Source organism: Tasmannia lanceolata, unplaced genomic scaffold (assembly GCF_043159265.1).
Source record: "Tasmannia lanceolata isolate RefF3 unplaced genomic scaffold, GAP_Taslan_0.1 ptg000008l, whole genome shotgun sequence".
Classification (NCBI taxonomy): domain Eukaryota; kingdom Viridiplantae; phylum Streptophyta; class Magnoliopsida; order Canellales; family Winteraceae; genus Tasmannia; species Tasmannia lanceolata.
Genome location: NW_027518685.1, coordinates 63,761,339 through 63,784,759, shown reverse-complemented (window position 1 = coordinate 63,784,759; position 23,421 = coordinate 63,761,339). Strand labels below are relative to the sequence as shown.

The following is a 23,421-nucleotide window of genomic DNA, read 5'->3' as shown; positions in this document are numbered from 1 at the left end:
GTGCGCGAAGAGAGAGAGAGAGAGATTTCTGCTAGTTGAAGACAGAAATTGTTGGGATGCATCATCAGCAAATATAGAAATTTGACTAAAAATTTTCTGATTCCAGCCTGATTTTCTATTTGTTTTGAGCTTATTGGCTAAGATGGTTCAGTCCCCTTATTTTATTGTTAGTCCATCCACATAGTGGGCGGCTCAACCTGATATGCCTTACATCTATGTTGAAGATGGAGTGGAAAGCAAGCCATGGTTTCATGGGCCAAGCAAACAGTGCGTTTATCCCAGCTGAAGATGGACTAAGAATGCACACTCAACAGTATGTTTATCTTAGTGAAGATAGGCCCTGTTTGCCTTGGATTTTGATGATTGATTTTGGACTTAGTTTTAAGTCAAATAATCTGTTGTGGAATCTTTGACGCTAGCCGGAGATGTGATTTCGGTCCAATTCTACATGTTGCTTCAACCTGTTCTTGTACTCCAGAATGAGTCATAGTTTTTTTGCCCGGGATCGGCCAAAAACAAGCAGGGCCTTAGGTGAGGAGTGCCTGTCATGTGAATGAATATACAGAAATTGTACAAAAATAGAGAAAATGGGTTGTCTAGGCAGTTGTACACAGAAGCCTTGAGTCTCCTCTTTTTCAAGGGAGTGGAGCTATCTGATAGGTGATTGTCTTATTCATTTAATTCATACCAAGTGGCACTTCTCTTCTGAAAAAGGGAATGCAAAATTGCTTTAGCTACCCATTATATAGGATTGGGTTTCGCCTCTGACCCAAAATCAACCCTTCCCCTTCCATCTGTAATTGGATGCTATTGTATCTGCCGATCAGATTCTTGCCCATGTTGAACAGATATTCTCACCTGTGTGATTAATGTGTACAAAAATAAGTTGCTGAACCTAAATGAAATCCTAAAGGAGGTCTAATATATATAATGGAGGAAAATTAGAGAAACTATATTGGCTGGAGTTGTGTTAGCCAATCAAATTATTTGCGTTTTTTTCAATTAAAGAAAGGCTCTTTTAGCAGTCACGTTGCGGCCCTATTTAGACTGGAACGGCACCTAATATCCAGTCGACCGTAAAACTTTGTTTCTACAATTCTGAATCCCACGTAAGATAATTTGCACCCCTTTAACGTGAATTGACGTAAGAAAGCCTTAAAGTCTTCCATTTACTCATTAGTTAAATAATGGTCACTGTCACATCCCTGGTGACAGATGATTAATCTCTAGTTTCACATCACTTACTAGACAAGGTTGGCAATCGGTCTGACGTGGTCACGACCAGTTTCACAACCCCCACTGGACGAGGTAAGTTCCAATTTCACAACTCGTGCTGGGCAAGGTAGTGGACCGATCAATCGTGACCACGTACTAGTTTCACAACTCCTATTGGCAGAGATAAAGGGGGCACCATAACATAGTTTGAATCAGGGCATACAAGAATGATTCAAAGCACTACGGTCCAATCGGACCTAAACATTTCCATGAGAATATCGTAGTATCACAGTATCACAACCATGCAGAACAACCTGCCAATGCTTGATCCATGGTTTTACAATAACCAAAACATGTTTCCAATTAAGAATAAAACCACAAGCATTATTCACCAAAACATGGATAATATGTGAGTGCATAAAACATGAGAAGAACGTTGATATAGGAGGTCGAGTCACTTAAAATAGGTGTTGATCAAGGTTTCTTTTATGTGCAAGATTCCTAATCCCCATGTGCTATTACTTCACAATCGTGATTATTTCATGGTTAAAGTTTTTACACCAAAACAAGTCATTCGGGGTGAAATCATGTCCTAAAAACCCTTTTTGAAAACCAAAACCGCAATTCGGAGATTTTTTTCTCTCCAAAACACACGATTTTCCCTTTTTATACGATTTTGTCCCAAAAACTCCATGTTTCGCCTCAGGATACTTGGAGCACTCGTTTTTAACTTTCCTTTTATCCTCCCTCTAAACGGTGTCGGCCAACATGAATCTTGCAGAAATCCTTGCGATGCGAGGATCCCTACACGCCAAACAGGTTGCCGAAAATCATGGCAAGTTGCAAGATTGAACCGATGATCTGTTTTGAGTACTCAAGTGGTCAAGTATATTGGTGAGAATGCTTACATCATTGATTTACCCGGTGGGAGTTTCTACATCTTTTAATGTAACTGATTTGGAAGCATATTATGAGATGATGGTGATGATCATCCGATGTTGAGGGCGGGCCCTTTTCAACCATGGGAGATTGATACGGACACATCAATTACTGAGTGGAACACATATTACCCCAGGGCCCAACTTCTCAAATAGGTACCTTTCCCTTTCATCGGCTTGGACTCACAGATGCATTTGTAAGTTTCTCTCTCTCTCTCTCTCTCTCTCTCTCTCTCTCTCTATATATATATATATATATATATATATATATATATATATATATATATATAGACACACTAGTAAAAACACCCGTACGATGCACGGGGTGAGAAAAATATAAATGGTTAATCACTTTCCCATCTGATGCGGTGGAGTATTTCACACTCATGCTTTGACAGGTAGGTCTCACGCACCATCTATAGCCAAACCCATGCATTCGAGTGGGACCCGGAATATTTTGAAAGGTGGCCGAAATCCGTAGCATTATGTACTAAATGAAGACGTTCTGTATTAAAAAATAATTGGGTTCGTCAATATTTTGAAAGGCGTCCTGAATCCGTAGTATTATGTAATACGTTCACAAAAATCCGTAGTATTATGTAACATATATACCCAATCTGTAATTTTGCAAAGAAAAAACGTCACTATGTTAACTTTGTCCAATTTTTCTTTTAACAAAGCATAAAGGAGGGGGGGTATGATTGAATTATGTGGCTTTAATGGGTGCCTTTGTTAAAAAAGCATAAAAGAGGGGGTAGGATTGAAAATATGTGTGTAGAATGGGTGCCTTTGTTAAAAAAAAGTTAAAAAAAGTGATGTGTAATTCTATTCGAATTTTGGGAGAAATTCAAATAATTCTCACATTTTCTCTTCTGCTATATATATATATATATATATATATATATATATATATATATATATATATATATATATATATATATATATGAGGAAACTGTTTATGGTGAGCTTAAGCGCCCAATCACATGGGGGCCCACTTTGTTAGGATGATCCAAAGCATTCATTTGAAAGGCCCTTACATAGATGGGGGGTGTACCAAAAATCAGCTCCATAGAATCATCCTAACCCATCCATTTGTGGAGGTCAAAATGGACAGATCTTGTTTATCCACAAATCTGCCCATTTTTTACCTCCACAAATGGAGGGTTAAGATGATCCTATGGAGCTGATTTTTGGTACACCCCCTATCTACGATAGGGCCTTGCAAATGAATGGTTTGGATCACCACATAAAATGTGGGACCCATGTGATTGGGCGCTTAAGCGCACCAACAGTTCTTGCCATCCCCAGTTTTTCTCCCCTATACTTTTTCTCAGGCAGAAGAGAAACGGGAAGAATTTTTTCATTTTTTTTGTAAAATCTCACAATTTAACACGTCAAGGTCGTTTGTATTTACGTTTAATGCCCTCACCAAATGTCTACCATAACTCTATATGCAAGGGTAAAATTGACCTTTCGTACGGGTAGTTTTGCCCTCTCTAGACACGTCGTTTTTTATCTCTGCATATAGCAGAGGAGAAAACAAAAGTCTCTTTTTACTTGTCGTCTCTCTCACTCCATCATTTTTTTTTCCTGAATTTTCTACCTTCTGCAGTGAAGAGGCTAAAGTTTTGAACCCATCTTCCCCAAATCCGCTTCCTGTTTCGCAACCCATCTTCCTCCGTAAAGCAAATCTTTTTTTTTTTCATTTGATTTTGAGGTGTCCCCTTTCCTTTTGTTCCCTAATTTTGGGTTCTCTTCTTCACTGTAAAGGGTTTCAAAACCCCTCCTAATCATATTTTGTTCCATCTGAAGCTGTCTAGGGTTGCAATACCCCTAATAATATTTTTCTTTTTAATTGTTTGTTGCATCTGAATAGAGAATTTTTGGGTCTCTTTCTCTTCATCTTTTTATCTTTTTTTTTTAAAACTCCCCCTTGGAAATCATTCGCCTGTATTTGTCTTCTGTCTTCTACAGTAAACATCTATTGGGTATTTGCAGTAGGGAAAGGTTGGGGTCTCTTTTATTTCATCTTTTAAAAAAAAAAACTCCCCTGGAAATCATTCACATGTAACACACAACAACTCTCAGATTTTGCATTTGATAATTGGGACCTCGGTGCTATTGGTATTTATTTCTCTAGAGAAGAGTACGGGGACACCTAAACTGGCATTTTCATTTGTGTGTGTATTTTGCTTGAATGGGAAATTACAGGTGGTATTCTTTGGATTTTGTCAATGAGAAACCTCAAGCTCGAACTCACACCATGATAATACTCTGATTAGGGTTGCTACAAAATATCATGTTTTTGATGAATGAAAATGTTTAAAATAAAAGGAGTTGCATTTGATATATTTTGTTTTGGCCTACCCTAAAAGTCTAACATTGGTTTTATTTATTTACTAGTAAAATATGCACGTGCCACTAAGGTATTTTACAATTTGTTTATTTCAATATTTATTAATGAATTAGTTTAACTTTTTTAAAATATTGTCCAATATTACTACGTAATTATTGTTAATTTCAGAAGAAATTTTATATTAGAATAATCAAAGAAATGACAACATGATCAATTAGTAGAAGAAACAGGGAAAAAATTTCTTTGAAAGAACAAATAAACTTCTCTGATTTATTGGAGCAAGAAATAAATTTTGTGGGGTGGCATGGATCGAATCTTTGCCTGAAACTGAGTTTTTTCAGAGGCTCCCTTCAATTCAGCATTGTTCTTGAAAGAAAGGGGATATTTTTTTGCAAGGAGGAGAGAGTGTTTGAGAGGCAAAGAGATAAAACTGTAAACATATCATATACATATCATATACATATCACAAACCTAAGCAAATCTGCATCAAGTTTCGAATCTATAAAAATGATAGTTCCAGCAGAACCTAATTCTATCATTTCAGCAACCTATCAACATGTAATTCTTCAATTGCCAGCTTCCACCACCGAATAAGATCTCGCTATCTAGCGGTTTCTAAAAACCAAAGAACAAAAAGCATGATAAAAATCTCCAAACCCTATTTCAAAACATCAGCAGAACACGCACAACTCTTCCCGAAGCTCTTAGTAATAGAAATCCAACTTAGATTGATAAAAATCGGAGAGACTCGGCTCTTAGTAACAATTTTACCTACTAAGATTGATAAAAATAAAATGTAAATCAAGTTAGAATAGATATTATACAGTCTATACGGATTTTCTTTTGAAAACCATAGGCACCTGATCAGGATTTCCGACTGAGAAATAAAAAAATATACAGAAATAAGAATTCCCACAAATAACATGGCAAATGGCAGGGACATTGCAGCAGTGAAATGGCGAAAGTACCCTAGAGAAATCCGACTTAGTGAAATGGCATGGACATTGCAGCATTGAAGGCAAGGGCCACGTGCGATGTACGGCCCGACAAAGAATTGTACAGACCACAACATAGGTTGATCCAAACCGTCCATGTGATGGAACACAACATAAATAGGTTGTGCCCGTAAAATCATTTCCATAGGCTGATCCTAGCCCTCCAATCTATAGAGGTTTCCATAATTGTTGTTCCTCTTAAGGTGCCCAGAATTCGCCAATATTTTTACAGGTGTCCTGCATTCGTAATATCAAACTTTCCGTAATTTGACCCTCACATAGTGAATAAGGAAAAATAGTTTTTTCGTCATCGCTAGGGGTGTAACTCGGGTCGGGTTGATGCCAACCCGAGGAACCCATTTTTCAAACCCAACCCGACCCAACCCGATGTCCAAACCGGCTGGGTTCAACCCGACCCAACCCGATTTCCAATTCGGGCTGGGTTGGGTCGGGTTGACCCAATTTGATATGGTACCAATTGTTGACCACCTCAACTCAAGCCGGGTTATTTTGGATTTTGGGAACCAATAGTGAGTCATCAATAATCAGTTTTTAACTCACAATCAGTTTTGAAAATCCAAAACAAACAGGGACCAACAATTAACAAAGGGAAATGTTATCCGCAGTACTATATTTTGAAGATCACAGTCCTCACTTGATTAAAGTACGGTATGGCCTGCACCATAGGATTATCCAAACCGTCCATTGTGGACTGTGGAGACTATTTCAATGTTGAAAAAGAAAAACACATATGCATAACTTCTTCAGATGGAACCCAAATTCGGGTTTCGGGTCGGGTCGGGTTGCCCGACAACCCAACCCGACCCGATTTCCAATTCGGGTTGATTTTTCCCAACCCAACCCGATTTGTGAAAAATCTTAACCCGGCCCAACCCAAATTCAGGTTGAACCCGACCCGCGTGGGAATATCCAAGAACATCGATGGTTTCAAATTATATATAGTGCTAATGTCCTCACTGCCATATTTTATAATGGCACTACTCACCGTATTTTGATGATCGCACTCCTCACTTTGTTAAAATGTACGGTATGGCCCGTACCATAGGATGATCCAAACCGTCCATTAGATGGACCACTGCCTAAATAGGTTGTGCCCTAAAAATAACTTTCATAGGTTGATCATAACCCTTCGATCTATAGAGGGTTCTAGGTTGATCCAAACCGTCCATGTGATGGAACACAACATCAATCGGTTGTGCCCGTAAAATCATTTCCATAGGCTGATCGTAGCCCTCCAATCGATAGAGGTTTCCATAATTGTTGTTCCTCTTCAGGTGCTCGGCATCCGTCAATATTTTGTAACTTGTCTCGAATGCGTCATATAACGTAGTTTTTTCGTCATTGTCATATGTCTATACCTCTTTTTGGTAGTTTTTTTTCGTAATTGTCATAGACAAGTACCATATGTTGGTACTTTTCGTATGCATTTGACGATTGTACCCTCAAATCATTTCTCATTCCGAGAAACTTCTAGCATCAAAATGACTTAAATGCCCCCAGCTAATAGGATACAGTAGGAAGTTTTTCTAAAAGAAGGGCATGGAATTATCATATGTAATTATTTTTTGGGAACAATCAATTTAGGCCAACTTACTGCTTACTGCCATGCCATGGTTGAAGCTTTAGGCTCCATAGACGGAACTAAGTATTAGGTATTAGGGAGGGGAGGACACCACTCAGCTTCAAAACGGAAGCTGCGAGCTCCATTAAATGGACGGTTTGGATCATCCTATGATACAAGGCGTATGATTCTTTTGAAAAATACTTGATTGTACGGACTTACACCATTGGTTGTATGCCAAAAATCATTTCCATAGGATGATCCCAACACAGTTGCGGGGTTTCCAAATTATGCCATTTATCTATAGATTGTAGGGATGCGATCATCATTTCAAAATGATCAAATAAACGGTTTGGATCATCCTATGGTGTAGGCGGTAAAATATTCACTCCAATTTTTGATAGGTAAGTTGGGGTTTTGTGGGGACCCCTACCGGCTTATTAAAAAATAGTTCACTACATGGGCTTACACCATATATATTGTAACAAGAATTTTGTGACAAAGCTTGCAAACCAAAAACATATTTCTTACACTCCCTATTAAAAAAAAAGTATTGTATAACTTACACCATAAGATGATCCAAACCGTCCAATTGATGGGCCACATCGTAAATAGGATGTTCCCAAAAAACGCATTTCCATGCGATGATCCTAGCCATGCAGTCTATAGAGGAACGGCATATTTAGGAAACATTTATTGATTGGAGGGTTGTAATTATCCTATGGAAATGATTTTTGGCATACAACCTATGGTGTAAGATTTATACCCGTCCAGTTTAACCTCCACAAATTGAAGGGTTGGGATGATCCTATGGAGCTGATTTTTTGGGTACACCCTATCTATGTGAAGGCCCATCAAAATGAATGGTTTGCATCACCCAAACAATGTGGACCCCCACTGTGTTTTAAGCCGGCGGAGTAGGAAACTTTCCTACACGATCGTGTAGGAACACTTCTCTCTCTCTCTCTCTCTCTCTCTCTCTCTCTCTATATATATATATATATATATATATATATATATATATATATATACACACTAGTAAAAAACCCCGTGCGATGCACAAGCCGACAAAGAACTGTACAGACCACATCATCGGTTGATCCAAACCGTCCATGTGATGGAACACAACAATAATAGGTTGTGCCCGTAAAATCATTTCCATAGGGTGATCCTAACCCTCCAATCTATAGAGGTTTCCATAATTGTTGTTCCTCTTAAGGTGCCCGGAATTCGTCAATGTTTTTAAAGGTGTCCGAAATTGTTGTTCCTCTTAAGGTTCCCGGAATTCGTCAATATTTTTAAAGGTGTCTGGAATTCGTAATATAATGTAATTACTACAAACTTTTCGTAATTTTGCATATAGAAAGGCTGCCAATGTTGACTTTCGTAACACATTCATGTTAAAAAAGTAGGGGGGAAATAATAAAATGACTTGTTTACCCTCACATAGTTAGTTTGGACATACATATGGCAAGGGCATTAAACAGTAAAAAACCACTATGTTGATGTGTTAAATTGACAGAATTTTGAAATAAATCAAAAAATTATATTTATATATATATATATATATATATATATATATATATATATATATAATATAATGGAACACAACATAAATAGGTTGTGCCCCAATAATCATTTCCATAGGCTGATCCTAGCCCTCCAATCTATAGAGGTTTCCATAAAAAATCCCGTGCGATGCACAGAAGCGACAAACATATTTAAATCAATCATCTCAAATCATCAAATTAAAAAAAAAAAAGCTACAAATCTTTGGGGCTAAATAGATTTGATGAGGCTATTTTCAAAATTTCTGTCACAATCATTTGCAAAATAAAGGCTTATTTTTGTGGCATTCAATGAGGCACTAAAACTCGGAATTGATCGGGATTTAATCATCATAATCTTTTCTATCAAAATGGCATTTAAAAATTCTAATTTGTAGTAACTAATTAATACAATAAGAATAGCATGCCACCTCACTTCTTGCAGAACTTCCCTAACTCAATAAAAATAACTACTTGGATACCAATTGTATGAAGAGAGCACACTTGTAGAAAAATAATGAGAATAATTGGAGATTAAGTATTGTTCCATTGGTGCACACACCCGATTTTGTAATCCATAAAATTTGTTGGCAAAAATATCAGAAGCAATCAAGAACTGCAAAACCTAAAATCCATGAATGTCATTCTCTCCATATATATAATCCTAGAAATGATATAGTTAATGGTTTCTAAATAGATTTAAAATCCCATTTGTAACTATGATTAAATTAAAGTAATTTGATTTCCGAATCATTTAAAAAAAATAATTATTTGAAAATAAGCCGCAATTTTGGAGGCCTGTCAATGATGGACTGGGTAATGATGTCCATATGCATCTAAACATGTCGCCATGTGTATGGTTGATGGCAACTCGTTAATCTCAGTACCATTCATTTTTTTTAAGCAAAGTCTTTTTGTTGTTGCCATTGGTATATGCATTACACATATGGTTGAAAGCAGGAAATGTACTATTATGTGAATTTTTTTGGGGAGATATTATGATGAAGCAAATTTTTTGGTAAATGAAAACAGAGAAAGTAATAACTAAATGCCTCAAGAAACTTGTAAATATGAGTTGTTATATGATGCATGCTCGTATTTTTATCCGAAAAATATGACCAACTAATAGTATAAATAGAGCCCACTTGTTCAATCTAAACCATTTATCTATTAGGTCTTGTAATGGATAGCACAATAGGACATGGAAACTGACTTATAACAAAATGACCAAAACGTATGAACAGAAAACAGAGCAACTCAGAAGCAGAGGTGGCTCCAATGTAGAAGAAGATGAAGCCTCCGACCACATGGGCAGCTTGGAATTGTCTGGCTTTTCAGATTATAAAGAACATAATACAGGCTGTTATATACTACTGTTGAAGATTTGACTGCATTTCTTTTTACTCTTTTCCTCTTTAAGCTCTTCCTTCAGTTCCATTTTCCGTAGATGGGAATTTTAGTTTTGGGGCTAGTTTTCGAAGCTATTATCTATATATAGACTGTTATTAATGTTGGGAGAAGTAACAAAGATGACCTGTTCTGTGTAAAGATCACATGAATGGCAGACAAAAGAAACCCCAGAATCAAAAGAGGCACAAATGTTTCATGTGTCAAACCCTAGAATTGGTTTTAGAGGATGAATGGTTCAAACCCGAATAATATTTTGATATAAGAGAAATTCAAAAAAAGAAAGTTGAAACAGAGGGAGAAAGATACCCGTGTGATGAAAAAATCAGAGAAATCTGTCGCCTTGGTGGAGAGGGATTTCGGAGGGAGAGGGAAATGGGTTTGGGGAAAGAATAGATAGGGTTGTAGAGAGAGAGAGAGAGAGAGAGAGATAATATCTGTAGTAGGTGGGAGGTGGGACGTGTATCTGCAGCAGATTATCTATTCCTGTGTAGTAGGTGGGAGGTGGGAAAAAGGAGATTCAGGAATAGACCATTTTACCCTTGACTGTAATATGGATGAACTATAAGATTAAAGGGCTAGATGGTAAATAAATGAAACATGGACATGTAAATCACACAGAATTTTGGAAATATTCAAAAAATTCTCTAATTTCTCTTCTGCTATAATATATACTAGTAAAGACCCGCCGTGCGATGCACGGAGCGCTCAATAAAATGCTTTATAACTTAAAAAGAAAAGAAAAGAAAGAGGAAACATTCATAAGGAAGATATATTTGTAAATATAGAGATTAGAAATCAGTATTACACAGTTGAGTAGAAGATAAACCTAAACAAAGAAAAGGCGCATAAATTATACGCAGAAATCCCGACTATTATTTTGCCTATTTTAATAAAGAAATCGACTGGCCAATGGAGATGTTTTAGTTTTTTTTCCTAAATGTTAAGTATTAGCTTGATGAGAAAAACAAAGAAAGAGAAAGCAGCCATCTGGCTTAGGAAGGGATGGGAGAATTATAAAGTTAGGTTCAAAGATTTGATCTTATAGAGAGTAAAATAAAGGAATGAAGAATTCTATAATAAACAGATTGGCAGATTAGCCTATACATAAAAAAATTTATAATAAAACAAAGTGAGATTGAATGAGAAAGAGAGAGGGACAGAGAAAATTCCTGGAATCCGAATATTTCTAAATCTCACGCAGGGAATGCTGTCTTTAGAATTCTATAGGTGGAACAGAGTATGACTTGAAAGAACTGAAATAAAAATAATGCTACCATGCGAAAACTGGTTTTCCATGTCTATGGTTTCCTTTTCCTACCTCTTCCAACTTCTCATCTGTAACTAACTGAAAAGGTTAAAAATATATCCCACTATTATAAAGAACATCCAAAAGCAGAATGAAATCACTTAATTTGAGGAGAAAACAAATAATAGTGGGCCGAATACAATAGATTGTGAGAAAAACGGGCTACACAAAGATGGAAGTAAATTGAAATATTAAAATAAAACTGGTTGGACAAACCTTTGGATGAGAAAGCTTCCCCAATGATGATATCTCCTTCGTTGCATCAAGATCATTGGCATTGTTCAAGAGTATATTCCATTATAACCAATCTGTTGAAAATATGGTGCACTAAAATGAAAGGAAACTCAAAAGGAAAAAAAATCATTGATCATATATCAATTTGAGAATAAAAAACAACCTCAAATCCTAAATAGACAAAAAATAATTCTAGGAAGTTGAAGTGGTGTAAAACTCCCTGTTCTGCAGAGATTTAAAGTATCTTCAACTTCTATAAATTTTCACTTTTAATGTCTTCATCTTCTTTTTCATAGGCATATCGGCAGCAAAAATCTTCAAAAAAGAAAAGGAAAAAGAAAAAATCTTGAAGAACATGTTTTGCTGGTGGAGGATAATTCAATAGCATCTTGAAAAATGAAGAAATGAAAAATAATTTAAAAGAATGGGAAGACAGGCATGCTTGTAGAGATTGTTGGAAGGATGGGCATTGTCTGGTAAAGACCTCGTTCAACTCTACAAAAAAACTCAACATCAGCTAATAGAAATTTGACAAAAATATCTCTGATGCCAAAAATATCTCTGATGTATACACAGAAGCTGCGTGTAATTTGAGGACACATGAGGTATTTAAAACTCAGAAAAGTGTGAATTTGAGGGCATATAAGGCATTTATCTGTTTCAGCTGAGGTGTAAATTCCACAGAATTTTCAGGAAAATCAGAAAAGCCTGGGCTTTTCCTCCCAGCTTAGTTTCTTTGTTTGCTTGTTCTTCCTTGTATTGACGACCCCTTGGTCGCAAGGCTTCCCCATTATCCTGTATTTGCCTTTTTTTTAATGAAATATTGTATCATCTAAGAAAAAACCGAAGAAATGAAGCACTGAGAAATAGGTGATTGCACAATTGTTTTGGAGAAGGTTATGCTATGACAGCCCCGAGTCACTGATGAGATGTAAACCGAAAAAGCATTCTGCCCTCAACAACTACATGTAACTCAAAAGGCAAGGTCACCAGGTGCAGCTTTCATCTATTAAGTGTCGGCTCAAAAGGATCGTGCACCTGTACTCTAATATCTAATATTTGCGCAAGGATAGTGCATGAATGCATTGCTGTGATAGGATGAATCTAACTGCAAAAAAATATCTACAGAAATAGAGAATAGAGAAATTCACTGATGAGATGTAAGCCCATGAATGCTTTGCTGTGCTAGGATGAATCAAATTACAAAAAAAATAACTATAGAAATACAGAAATTTTAAACCTCTTTAACAGAATCGAGTAAAAGTAAAAGCTAGAAAAAGTAGCTGTAACAAACAAAATTGAAAATTCTCCAAAAAAAAAAATAGTATAGAATAGGACACTGATGTGATTGTCATTTACACCATCTTACAATATGCTTGCAGTATTGATGTACTCAGATGGCAAGGAGCTTCTAGATTAATGTCCTGTTACACCAAATTGAAGGAAAATAGTATGAGTAGGAGACAATATGAAGTGCAGTATGAAAAGCCTGAAATATTATATGAAATTTTATTTTATTCAAAAGCTAAAGCAATAACATTTTCCTCAAAAGTAAGAAAGAACAATGAACACGCAAGATGAATTAAAGTGAAAATGTCATTTGCAAAACAGTATAAAAATCAGAACATTGAGATGAGCCTAACTTTGGAAACATGAATATTTATGAAGCCTTTTTCATTTCTCAGGATCAACTATTGTTAATGAATATCTAGCATCCAACATATGGAAATATGTTCATGTTCATGGTGGTGTACAACTGATTAAGGAATCATGTCTACAAAGCTCATCTTGTAACAAAATGTCAAGTTAAAACAAACAAAAAAAAAGGCAATTGAAGGAGAAGAGCAGAGTGAATAAAATATAGAGAAAACTCTACTCCAAAAGCTAGCAGCCTAAGAAAGAAAGGGGAATGCTGCATTTTGTGTCTATAATCCATTTGATTTGGGAAAGTTTATATAATTTTCAGTAATTTAAGGGCATTTTAGTAAGTGTACACTAAAAGAAGAGAAAAAACTGAAATTCCCACAGTATGGCTACACATTTAAGTAAAATGAAAATACTGTGATCATGAATCCCTTCTCGCTTCTCACATGATTGGCGAGTATGGGGTTTTCTTCTTGGCAGAATTCTTGTTTGGGGAAGGTTTTACTTGCTACAACATTCCTAGAAGACCAAAAGCTGAAACAAAAAAGTACAAAAAAAATAAAAATAAAATAAACTGCATCTAATCAATAACCCTTAATAGAAAATTTAAGAAAACCTAAAGAAAATAACTTCATTTATCACATTTTGGGCAAACTTTTATTCTGCCCATTGATTCCCCATTCACATACTATTTAAGCCTATAAAATTAGAGATAATGGGCCTAAATGCAATGAGCCTCAACGAATTGACCAGAATATGCTGGCATTGCGAATTATGCTATTATGAATAAAAATTATACAAAACAAAACCATCAAAGACCACACCAAGAGAGAAACAAAAACAAAAACTAAAACAAAATATTTACTTTCTAGAGCTGAAACAAAGGAAGCAATCTATCTCATCTTTTCCAAACATGAAATAAACAAATTAAAATATGTCTGACCATCAAGGATTATGATTATTGTGCTATGATGTCCAAATAACATGAAGGTGAAACCTTGAAAACGTTGTTGCAGATGTTGTCACACTCTACGCGAACCAAAACTTTGCATGCATCACAGCATACCTGTCATCAAAGAAGTCAACCGCCTCCCAAATTATAGTGTATTTGGTGAAAGAATAAATTAAAATTCTCACGTTTCTATATTAACAAATATTGCCCACCAAAAATCCAGTAATGTGTATTCTTCTCTAGTGCTTGTACTTCCACAATAACTATATGCTTCATTCAAAAAAGACCGAACTTCCCCCCACTTTGTTGTCAAAACTCCCCCAGCATCAACATTTAACTTCTAATCAAATTGAATAAAATAATATGCTAAAATTTGTGCAAATGACTTTCCAAAGTGAGAAAAAATGCATGAACATTCAACTTCTCATCAAATTTAATGGAACCGTATACTAAAATTTGTCCAAATGTTGTATCTAAAATACATATATACAACATAAAAAATGTTGTGGTATTTAACTTATTATTTTTGAATGGCTGTTGTGGTATTTAACTAAACAGAGCAAGCAGAACATTAAGAGAAACAAAGCATTAAACCATTACAGCCTATGACATGTTTTGCGAAAATATCAACTTTTGACTTCCCCTCTCTAAAAATGTAAGAAATATGTTCTATTTCATACCATTCAACATTACTTCCATACTTTCCACTTAAGATCTTCTAGCATTCTATGTAAACTTTCAAAATTCGTAAATATTTGGAGAAGATTTACACTGCTCAATAGATTGATACAACAAATTTGCCAAAAACAACACTGGTCAATAAAAACAAATATATCTCTCTCATTACTCTTCTCATTTTCTTTTGCATGTCATTTCCTTCTGCATCATTTAACCCAATCTGTTGCTGCGATAAACAGAAATTTTGACCTGAATTGTTGAATCATGGTAACTTTGGTTCAAGAGCATGGACTCTAATTTAATATTGAAAAGAAATTATCTTCGATCTTATAAACGAAAATATTAAAAAAAGATAAAATAAGGAAGATTTGCGGGGAAATCCCACCTTTTCAAATAAAAGGGCTTAATGAAATAAGCCACAAACAATTTATGAGCAAAATCAATGGAATTACCTATGCAACAACACTGTCTAGGATGTCGACAGAGGTATTGAAGGTGTTGAAAGTAATTATGCTCCCATTTGATGATCTCCTTGACATGGTTGAGTTCTCCTGCAGCGATATATTTTGCACTGCACTATATCACACTCGAGCAGAACATAGTAATTACAAAAGATGCAGGGAAGCTGAAATTGATTGAATCTATGGCATATAAACATATTATTATTGTTTAGTTGTTACTTGAAAAAAACTATCTATATAAGATTTTTTTTTAACAAACTAATGAATGGAATAAAAAAAACTTTGAAAACACCACAAAGTTTGAAAACGCAGGAGTGCTTTTCTTTTAAAGAGTTTAAAAGAAGCAAGTGCAGATAAAATAAGAGCATATGGTAGAAACTCAACAGCAAATCAAAACCAAAAATAAAAAATAAATGGGAGATGGATTATGCAAAACTTAACAAAAGACATAATCCAAGCATTGAAGAGAAACCCCATTTACAGCGAGAAAGTGGCGGGGGAGATCCTATTTATGGCACTATTAGCATAGACCAACATCAAAAGCTCACCGCATGGGAAGGCCTCAACAACAAACAGATTGCTCGATTCCAAGTTTGCCTCTATCGAACACCATCTCAATTTCCAGTGGCCTTGTGCTGTCAACTACCTGATAATCCATTCTATTATTCAACTTAAAGAATCATACATCCCCATCACTGTACTTCATTAAATAACAAAAAGTAGACTTAATAATCTATTCAATAGAGAAGCTTCTCAGGTTAGATTGGCCATTGATCTTGCCTCCCTCTGCTTGCTATCAATGGATGCCCTGAAATTAACCTATCGAAAATAAGTCTTGGAACCCCAAGAAAACCCTAAAACAGTATAGGCAAAAACCATAAAATTATAGTATATATATATATATAGAGAAAACAGTTCCTACACATATGTGTAGAGAGTTCTCTACACACTAGCTTAAAATACAGTGGGGGCCCACATTGTTTGGGTGATCCAAGCCATCCATTTTAAAGGCCCCCACATAGATAGGGTGTCTACAAAAAATCAGATCCATAGGATCATCCCAACCCTACGATTTGTGGAGGTAAAATTGATGTCTTTAAACCTTCACAAATTAGTTCATTTTTTGCCTCCAAAGTTCGAATGGTTAGGATGATCCTATGGATCTGATTTTTTGTGGACACCCTATCTATGAGAGGGCCTTAAAAATGAATGGTTTGGATCACCCAAATAATGTGGCCACCACTATATTTTAAGCTAGTGTGTAGATAACTTATCTACACATGTGTGTAGGAACCGTTTTCTCATATATATATATATATATATATGAGGAAACTGTTGGTGAGCTTAAGCTCACCAAACTTATGGTGAGCTAGCTTGCCCAATCACATGGGGGCCCACTTTGTTAGGATGATCCAAACCATTCATTTGAAAGTCCCTTACATAGATGGGGGGTGTACCAAAAATCAGCTCCATAGGATCATCCTAACCCCTCCATTTGTGGAGGACAAAAATGGACAGACACAAATCTGCCCCATTTTTGTCCTCCACAAATGGAGGGGTTAGGATGATCCTATGGAGCTGATTTTTGGTACACCCCCTATCTATGATAAGGCCTTGCAAATGAATGGTTTGGATCACTCCCCAAAATGTGGGACCCATGTGATTGGGCAAGCTAGCTCACCATAAGTTTGGTGAGCTTAAGCTCACTAACAGTTTCCTCTATATATATATATATATATATATATATATATATATATATATATATATATATAGAGAGAGAGAGAGAGAGAGAGAGAGAGAGAGAGGGAGAGAGAGAATTTTGAAATAAATCAAAAAATTATTCTCTTTTCTTATGAGAAAACGGTTCCTACACATATGTGTAGAGAGTTCTCTACACACTAGCTTAAAATACAGTGGTGGCCCACATTGTTTGGGTGATCCAAGCCATCCATTTTAAAGGCCCTCACATAGATTGGTTGTCTACAAAAAATTAGATCCATAGGGATCATCCCAACCCTACGATTTGTGGAGGTAAAATGGATGTCTTTAAACCTTCACAAATTAGTTCATTTTTTGCCTCCAAAGTTTGAATGGTTAGGATGATCCTATGGATCTGATTTTTTGTGGACACCCTATCTATGTGAGGGCCTTAAAAATGAATGGTTTGGATCACCCAAATAAGGTGGCCCCCACTGTATTTTAAGCTAGTGTGTAGATAGCTTATCTACACATATGTGTAGGAACCGTTCTCTCTCTCTCTCTCTCTCTCTATATATATATATATATATATATATATATATACCAGTAAAAAACCCCGTGCAATCCATGGGCCGACAAAGAACTGTACGAACCACGTCATAGGTTGATCCAAACCGTCCATGTGATGGAACACAACATAAATAGGTTGTGCCCCAAAAATCATTTCCATAGGTTGATCCTAGCACTCCAATCTATAGAGGTTTCCATAATTCCTCTTAAATCGGATGGTTTAGATCGCCCTATAAATTTTTTATTAAAAAACCATAAAGGATAGGGACCACGTCATAGGTTGATCGAAACCGTCCATGTGATGGAACACAACATAAATAGGTTGTGCCCCAAAAATCATTTCCATAGGCTGACCCCTAGCCCTCCAATCTATAGAGGTTTCCATAATTCCTCTTAAATCGAATGGTTAAGATCACCCTATAGATTTTTTATTAAAAAACCATAAAGGAGGGGGGTAAGATAGAAACTATGTGGCTTTAATGGGTGCCTTTGTTAAAAAGCATAAAGGAGGGGGTAAGATTGAAAATATGTGAGTTGAATGGGTGCATTTGTTAAAAAAAGTCAAAAAAGTAATGTGTAATTCTCATAGAATTTTCAAAAATTTCAAAAAATTCTCTTCTTTTCTCTTCTGCTATAGTAGTAGATAATATATATATATATATATATATATATATATATATATATATATATATATATATATATATAGAGAGAGAGAGAGAGAGAGAGAGAGAGAGAGAGAGAGAGAGAGAGAGAGAATAATGTTCCTGCATAGTTGCTCAGATAGCTTATCTGAGCAGCTGCTTCAAAAACTCATGTGGCCCACATTTTTGGGGTGATCCGAAGCATTCATTTGAAAGGCCATTCCATGGATATTGACTAATGGAAACACTTTTGCTAATATACGTAGGATATTGACTAATAGAAACAATTTTGCTAAAAAATGGGATATGGTGAGATCTTTTCTACAATCCAAATATAACAATTTTTTGTACGTGGGATTATTGAGAGAGTTTTACGTTTGTAGAGGAGGGGTGCCATGTGGTGCAACCACGTTTCCAGGATTCCGTTTTACCATTGTTTATATATATATATATATATATATATATATGAGAAAACGGTTTCTACACACAAGTGTAGATAAGTTATCTACACACCAGCTTAAAATATAGTGGGGGCCCACATTGTTTGGGTGATCCAAAGCATTCATTTGATGGGCCCTCACATAGATAGGGTGTGCCCAAAAAATTAGCTTCATAGGGTCATCCTAACCCTTCAAACCGTGGTGGCAAAAAATGAGCAGATTTGTGAAGGTTTATACACGTCCATTTTACCTCCACAAATCGTAGGGTTGGGATGATCCTATGGAGCTGATTTTTTGTGGACACCCTATCTATGTGAGGGCTAATCAAATGAATGGTTTGGATCACCCAAACAATATGCCCTCCACTGTATTTTAAGCTAGTGTGTAGATAACTTATCCTATGTAGACCATGATATGTCCGTACTGTCCATACCGATTTGTCACCCATATCACAAGGCTGGCATATTCCCCGTGATGTCACCACCATTTCATAATCAAAGAGTATAGAATCATCCAAATATCATTATTTAATATTATCTATCTTTAACGACTAACTAGTCTTAATTATTATAATCTTTAACCACAATCTAGCCTTGGTCTATATTATTATCCTAAGGGAGTGATAAATTCGCACCCCCTACAGGATGATTCGCTCCCCCGTTAAGTGAATTAACGTCAAAAGGCGTTAAAGTGAACGCTTTTTGACGCTTTTTTGACGTCCATCCACTTTAAAGAGGAGCGAATCATCCTATAGGGGGAGCGAGTTTATCATCTCCCTATCTTTAATGATAATCTAGTCTTGGTCATGAAGGGATTCATCCGTCATTATAAAAACCTAACGGCCATTGCAGGTAATTACGAGGTTGGAATTGACAAGGTGAATATAATAACTAGTAAAACTCTATTGGGAGTCTCGTCGTATTTCTTTTGGATTTGGACGAAAGGGCAGAAAGATCAGTGCTCTGCTCCTCCATGATTCAATGGCTGCTGCTCCTCGAAAGCACCAAGTAATTTTTTCTCTTCATCCAAAACACTGATTTTTCCCAATCTAAGAAATCGATTTGTTATAGAAATTCTGTCATTCGATCCTGTTGATGTCAAACTTTTAACTCTTCTCTGATTTTTGATCTATGTGGTTATTATTTTCTTCTTATCTGTTGTATTTGCATATGTTCGATGTTTAAGAAAATCTCATTGAGGGGAGCTAGTGCTAAGGAGATTACAAGGGATGCTCTTCTTGAGAGGGTTTCAAATGAGAGAGAGCTTCGTAATTATACGAGACGTGCTGCGGCCGCTGCAATCTTGATTCAGGTGCGTACTCTGATAAATTAGGGTTTTTTTTTGCTAAATCTTGGATGAATTACAAAGTGCCTAATGCGTGTTTATATAGAACACTCAGAAGATAAAACATAGAAAGATTTGGAGTAATGATGGAAAGAGATAAAGATAGAATAATCGCAATTAACCTAATTGCTAATCTAATCTGGTTGCCTAATTTATCTAGGTTACCTTATTTAATTAACTTGCCTAATCTACCACCAAGACGATCCAATGGTGAATCTCAACCCAATCCATGGGTGATACCTCACATATTCGCGAGTAAATGCTATGTTTGATGATTTTTTTGCAATCCCCCCCCCCCCCCCCCCCCCCCCCCCCCAAGGATAATGCGCCCCCCTTTTAACGTGATTTGACATAAAAAAGCGTTAAAGTCTGCCCACAATTCACGTTAAAAGGGGGGCGCATTATCCTATAGTGGGGGCAAAAAAATCATCTCCCTTATTTATTGCTTAATTCTTTGTAATTGCCGACTTTTTTAAGTCTGATGAGGGATAGTGCTGATGAATGAATGATAGTTTCTGTTCTGCCTTCTGCTTGTAATTGCATAGGACTATTGGAGTGCTTGCTTGCTTGGTATTGTAAGTTTTAGTTTGTTTGATTATAGTTCACGAATTGGGGAGTCTGAAACAATGCTTCATGACTGAGACATTTGTTTACCTCAGAGATGAAATGAGTCCATGGGTAAAACACAAGGATGAAATTCTTGTCTTGCTACGAATATTTTCCCATAGAAAACCAAAAAACGAAAGTAGAGTTTTGTTCACCAAACTTAGTTCACGAATTGGGAATTCTGGAATAGTGCTTCATGGCTGAAACATTCATTCAACTCAAAGATGAAATGAGGTCTTGGGTATAATACAAGGACGGATTATTGTCTTGGTACAGATATTTTCCTTTAGAATCCTAATCACCAAACTCTAACTGAAACTATGTGAATCCACTGACGACTTTGTTTAGTCTTTACAGAGAAATTCTTTATGGTGATAGAGCATAATCTTTAATTTGTTTAGTGAGGTCTCATCTAGCGTGAACCCTGGACTAGACGCTTTAACAATAGAGTTCTGTTTTGGAGCCCTTGTCTTGTGGATATATTAAATAAGTGATCACAGCTCACAAGTGAGTGACTTTGGAGTGTTGCAGTTGTTTGTTGTTTCTACGTAGTTTTTGACTTTTTGTCAAGGTGGTTCTTAAGAGGCAAGTGGTTGGTTATTCCTCTCTCTCTCTCTCTCTCTCTCTCTCTCTATATATATATATATATATATATATGATGTTTCCATTCTCTTTTATTTGTATTTTCTTGACAAACAAAGGCTTTTCGAGAGCTGTGAGAGCTTCTCCACCCTCCTTTGCAGAGAAAATGAAAGCCTCTAGAGTTCATGCTACTGGTATATAAGATGATCCCGAATTGTGGTGGCTAAGGATGGGACCGACCATATGATATTCTCAATGGAGGTGGTATCTTTAGCTGACAAGACTTAAAAAATGCCGATCAATGCAGTGGGAAAGTGGGTTGTTTCTATTTCATTGCCCCTCTATGGAGGCAGCGACCAATATGACTTCCTTTGGCCATAGAGAGTCGGGAAGCAAACTTCATGCTGTAGAAGTGGGATGATGATACCCCCCTGAAATCATACCTAATAGTGAAATGGCTCCTGGTAGCGGTCTTCCTCTTCAGTGCTGGTCAAGAAGAAACTTTTCCATGTCGTAGCCTCTTACTTTGGGAATTGATCAAGAGTTTCCCAAATCTTCCTCCTATAGGCTTGATTGGGCATGGCTATGGTGGAGATAAGGACGGTCATCTAAAGGCTAGACAACCACCACAACCTTTAGATCTAAAGATTTCTCACTATCAAACTTTAGAAGGAGCGCCTTTGGATCCTAGGGAGAAATCTCATGTAGAGCTTCCTATCACAATCCTTTCCCTCCTAGTTTACTTCACCTACTAGACTAATAAGCTAAATTCCTAAAAATTTGTTGCATTTCTTACGTCACCATCATAATCTCCGATTTAAGAATTGCCATAACTCTTGGAATGAAACAATAGAATATTCGTCAGGACCAAAGGGCTTATTCTTTTGAAGGGAAAACATAGCTTCTTTCTACTCTGTAGCGAAATAAGACTTCAAAAACAAATTTCCTCATCCGAAAGAAATGTAAAGTCTTGAATCATTGATCCATGGACGAGCATGCGACTACGAGGTCAATATAGATGAGAAATACTGTGAAATAGCTTCATCCCTTTTATTGGATTCAAAGGTGATGCAAACCCGGGGTTCACGGATTCTTTGAGGAGAGATTTATAAAATTGTCTATTCTTCAGTGAAATAAGCGTAATCAATCCATGAACAAATTACACATCCAAGAAATAATCAAATCACTACTAGGGTTTTGCAATGTTTGTCCGCCTTTAACTTAATTCATTAACAAGATAAATTCTGGGTGGGATAAATTCAGAGCAAAGTAAAATTTACAACAAAACATTCCCAAAAAAAAAAAAACAACTAAAATTTACAACAATTAGCTCAGATCTATAAATAAGGGGTAACAATGATATAAAAATATGTCTACAAGCTGAAATGATGCAAAATGATACAACAATGGGTCCAAAGAAACTAAAACCAGGGTAGGGTAATTATGGTAAAAAGTATGGTAGATAGAGGGTTGATCAAAGGGAAAAGGCAGCAAGCACAGTGGTCTATAAGGCAGCTGAAAAAAAGAGAATGATCTCACCTGCTCGTGTGTGTCTCAGCCTGGAACTTTGCAGAAAGGGAGATCCCAAGATGAGCTGGGTAAATAGATGCAACCACAGTCCATCAAGTAGCTGTACCTGCCACCGGTTATGGGCAAAATAGTGGGGAAATGGTGGAGATGCCGCAGGAAGGAGGTAACACATTTAAGAATGAGTAAACTGCTGCGATAGTAGTTGTACGCAAGGAAATGATGCAAAGACAAGATTTGCATGAAAATCGGCAAGTGGATGTGAGAAGAAGAGAAAGAGTGTGGATGGATCTGTTGTACCTTGCTGAAATACAACAGATAAGGAGAGGGACAGCAGCTAGAGTGGCTGGTCTGTCACGGAAAGGAACAGAAGCGTAGACCAGCAACAGCAAGGGCTGCTGATCCTAGAAGGCAGGGATGGGAAAGAGAGGCTGTCAGCTGCAGCCTAGGGCAGTGCTGGCTGACAGCTATAGCAGGGACTGGGGAAGAGAGAAAGCAAATAAGAATTGGGAACAAAATGGGAGGAAACCAAGAGTAGAGGTTTTGGACTGCAGGGGGCTCCTGGACAACAGCAAGAAAATGAGAAAATACGACTGGGAGAGTAGAGAAGGGAGGAAAGAGAAGAGAAAGAAGGGAGGAGGAAAGGGGAAGAGAAGAAGGAAAGAGGAAGGAAAAGGGAGAGAGAAGGGAATGGA

The 23,421-nt window shown here is 36.6% G+C and overlaps 1 protein-coding gene and 1 long non-coding RNA gene across 5 annotated transcripts in view; one reads left to right on the top strand and one right to left on the bottom strand.

The window, feature by feature from the left end:
• Positions 1–520: 520 nt before the first annotated feature.
• LOC143885456 (uncharacterized) lies at positions 521–16,176 on the bottom strand. Of its 3 annotated transcripts, none has more exons than XR_013253276.1 (6): positions 15,867–16,176; positions 15,310–15,408; positions 14,225–14,293; positions 12,953–13,007; positions 11,566–11,657; positions 521–858 (listed from the first exon to the last, which is right to left on the bottom strand). It is a non-coding gene; the product is annotated as an uncharacterized LOC143885456 (long non-coding RNA). The 3 variants fall into 3 exon arrangements; XR_013253275.1 differs by lacking the exon at positions 521–858 and adding an exon at positions 4,794–5,124; XR_013253274.1 differs by lacking the exon at positions 521–858 and having other exon boundaries at positions 11,439–11,657.
• Positions 16,177–19,537: 3,361 nt separating this feature from the next.
• The window catches only part of UPL7 (ubiquitin-protein ligase 7), a 54,773-nt gene continuing 50,889 nt past the window's right edge, over positions 19,538–23,421 (top strand). For both annotated transcript variants that reach the window (XR_013253273.1, XM_077389643.1), the window contains exons 1-2: positions 19,538–19,674; positions 19,853–19,978. Coding sequence is in view for 1 of the 2 variants with exons in the window: in XM_077389643.1 (XP_077245758.1) it covers positions 19,648–19,674; positions 19,853–19,978 (153 nt within the window). In the remaining variant the exon portion in view is untranslated. The remainder of the gene's footprint in view (positions 19,675–19,852; positions 19,979–23,421) is intronic.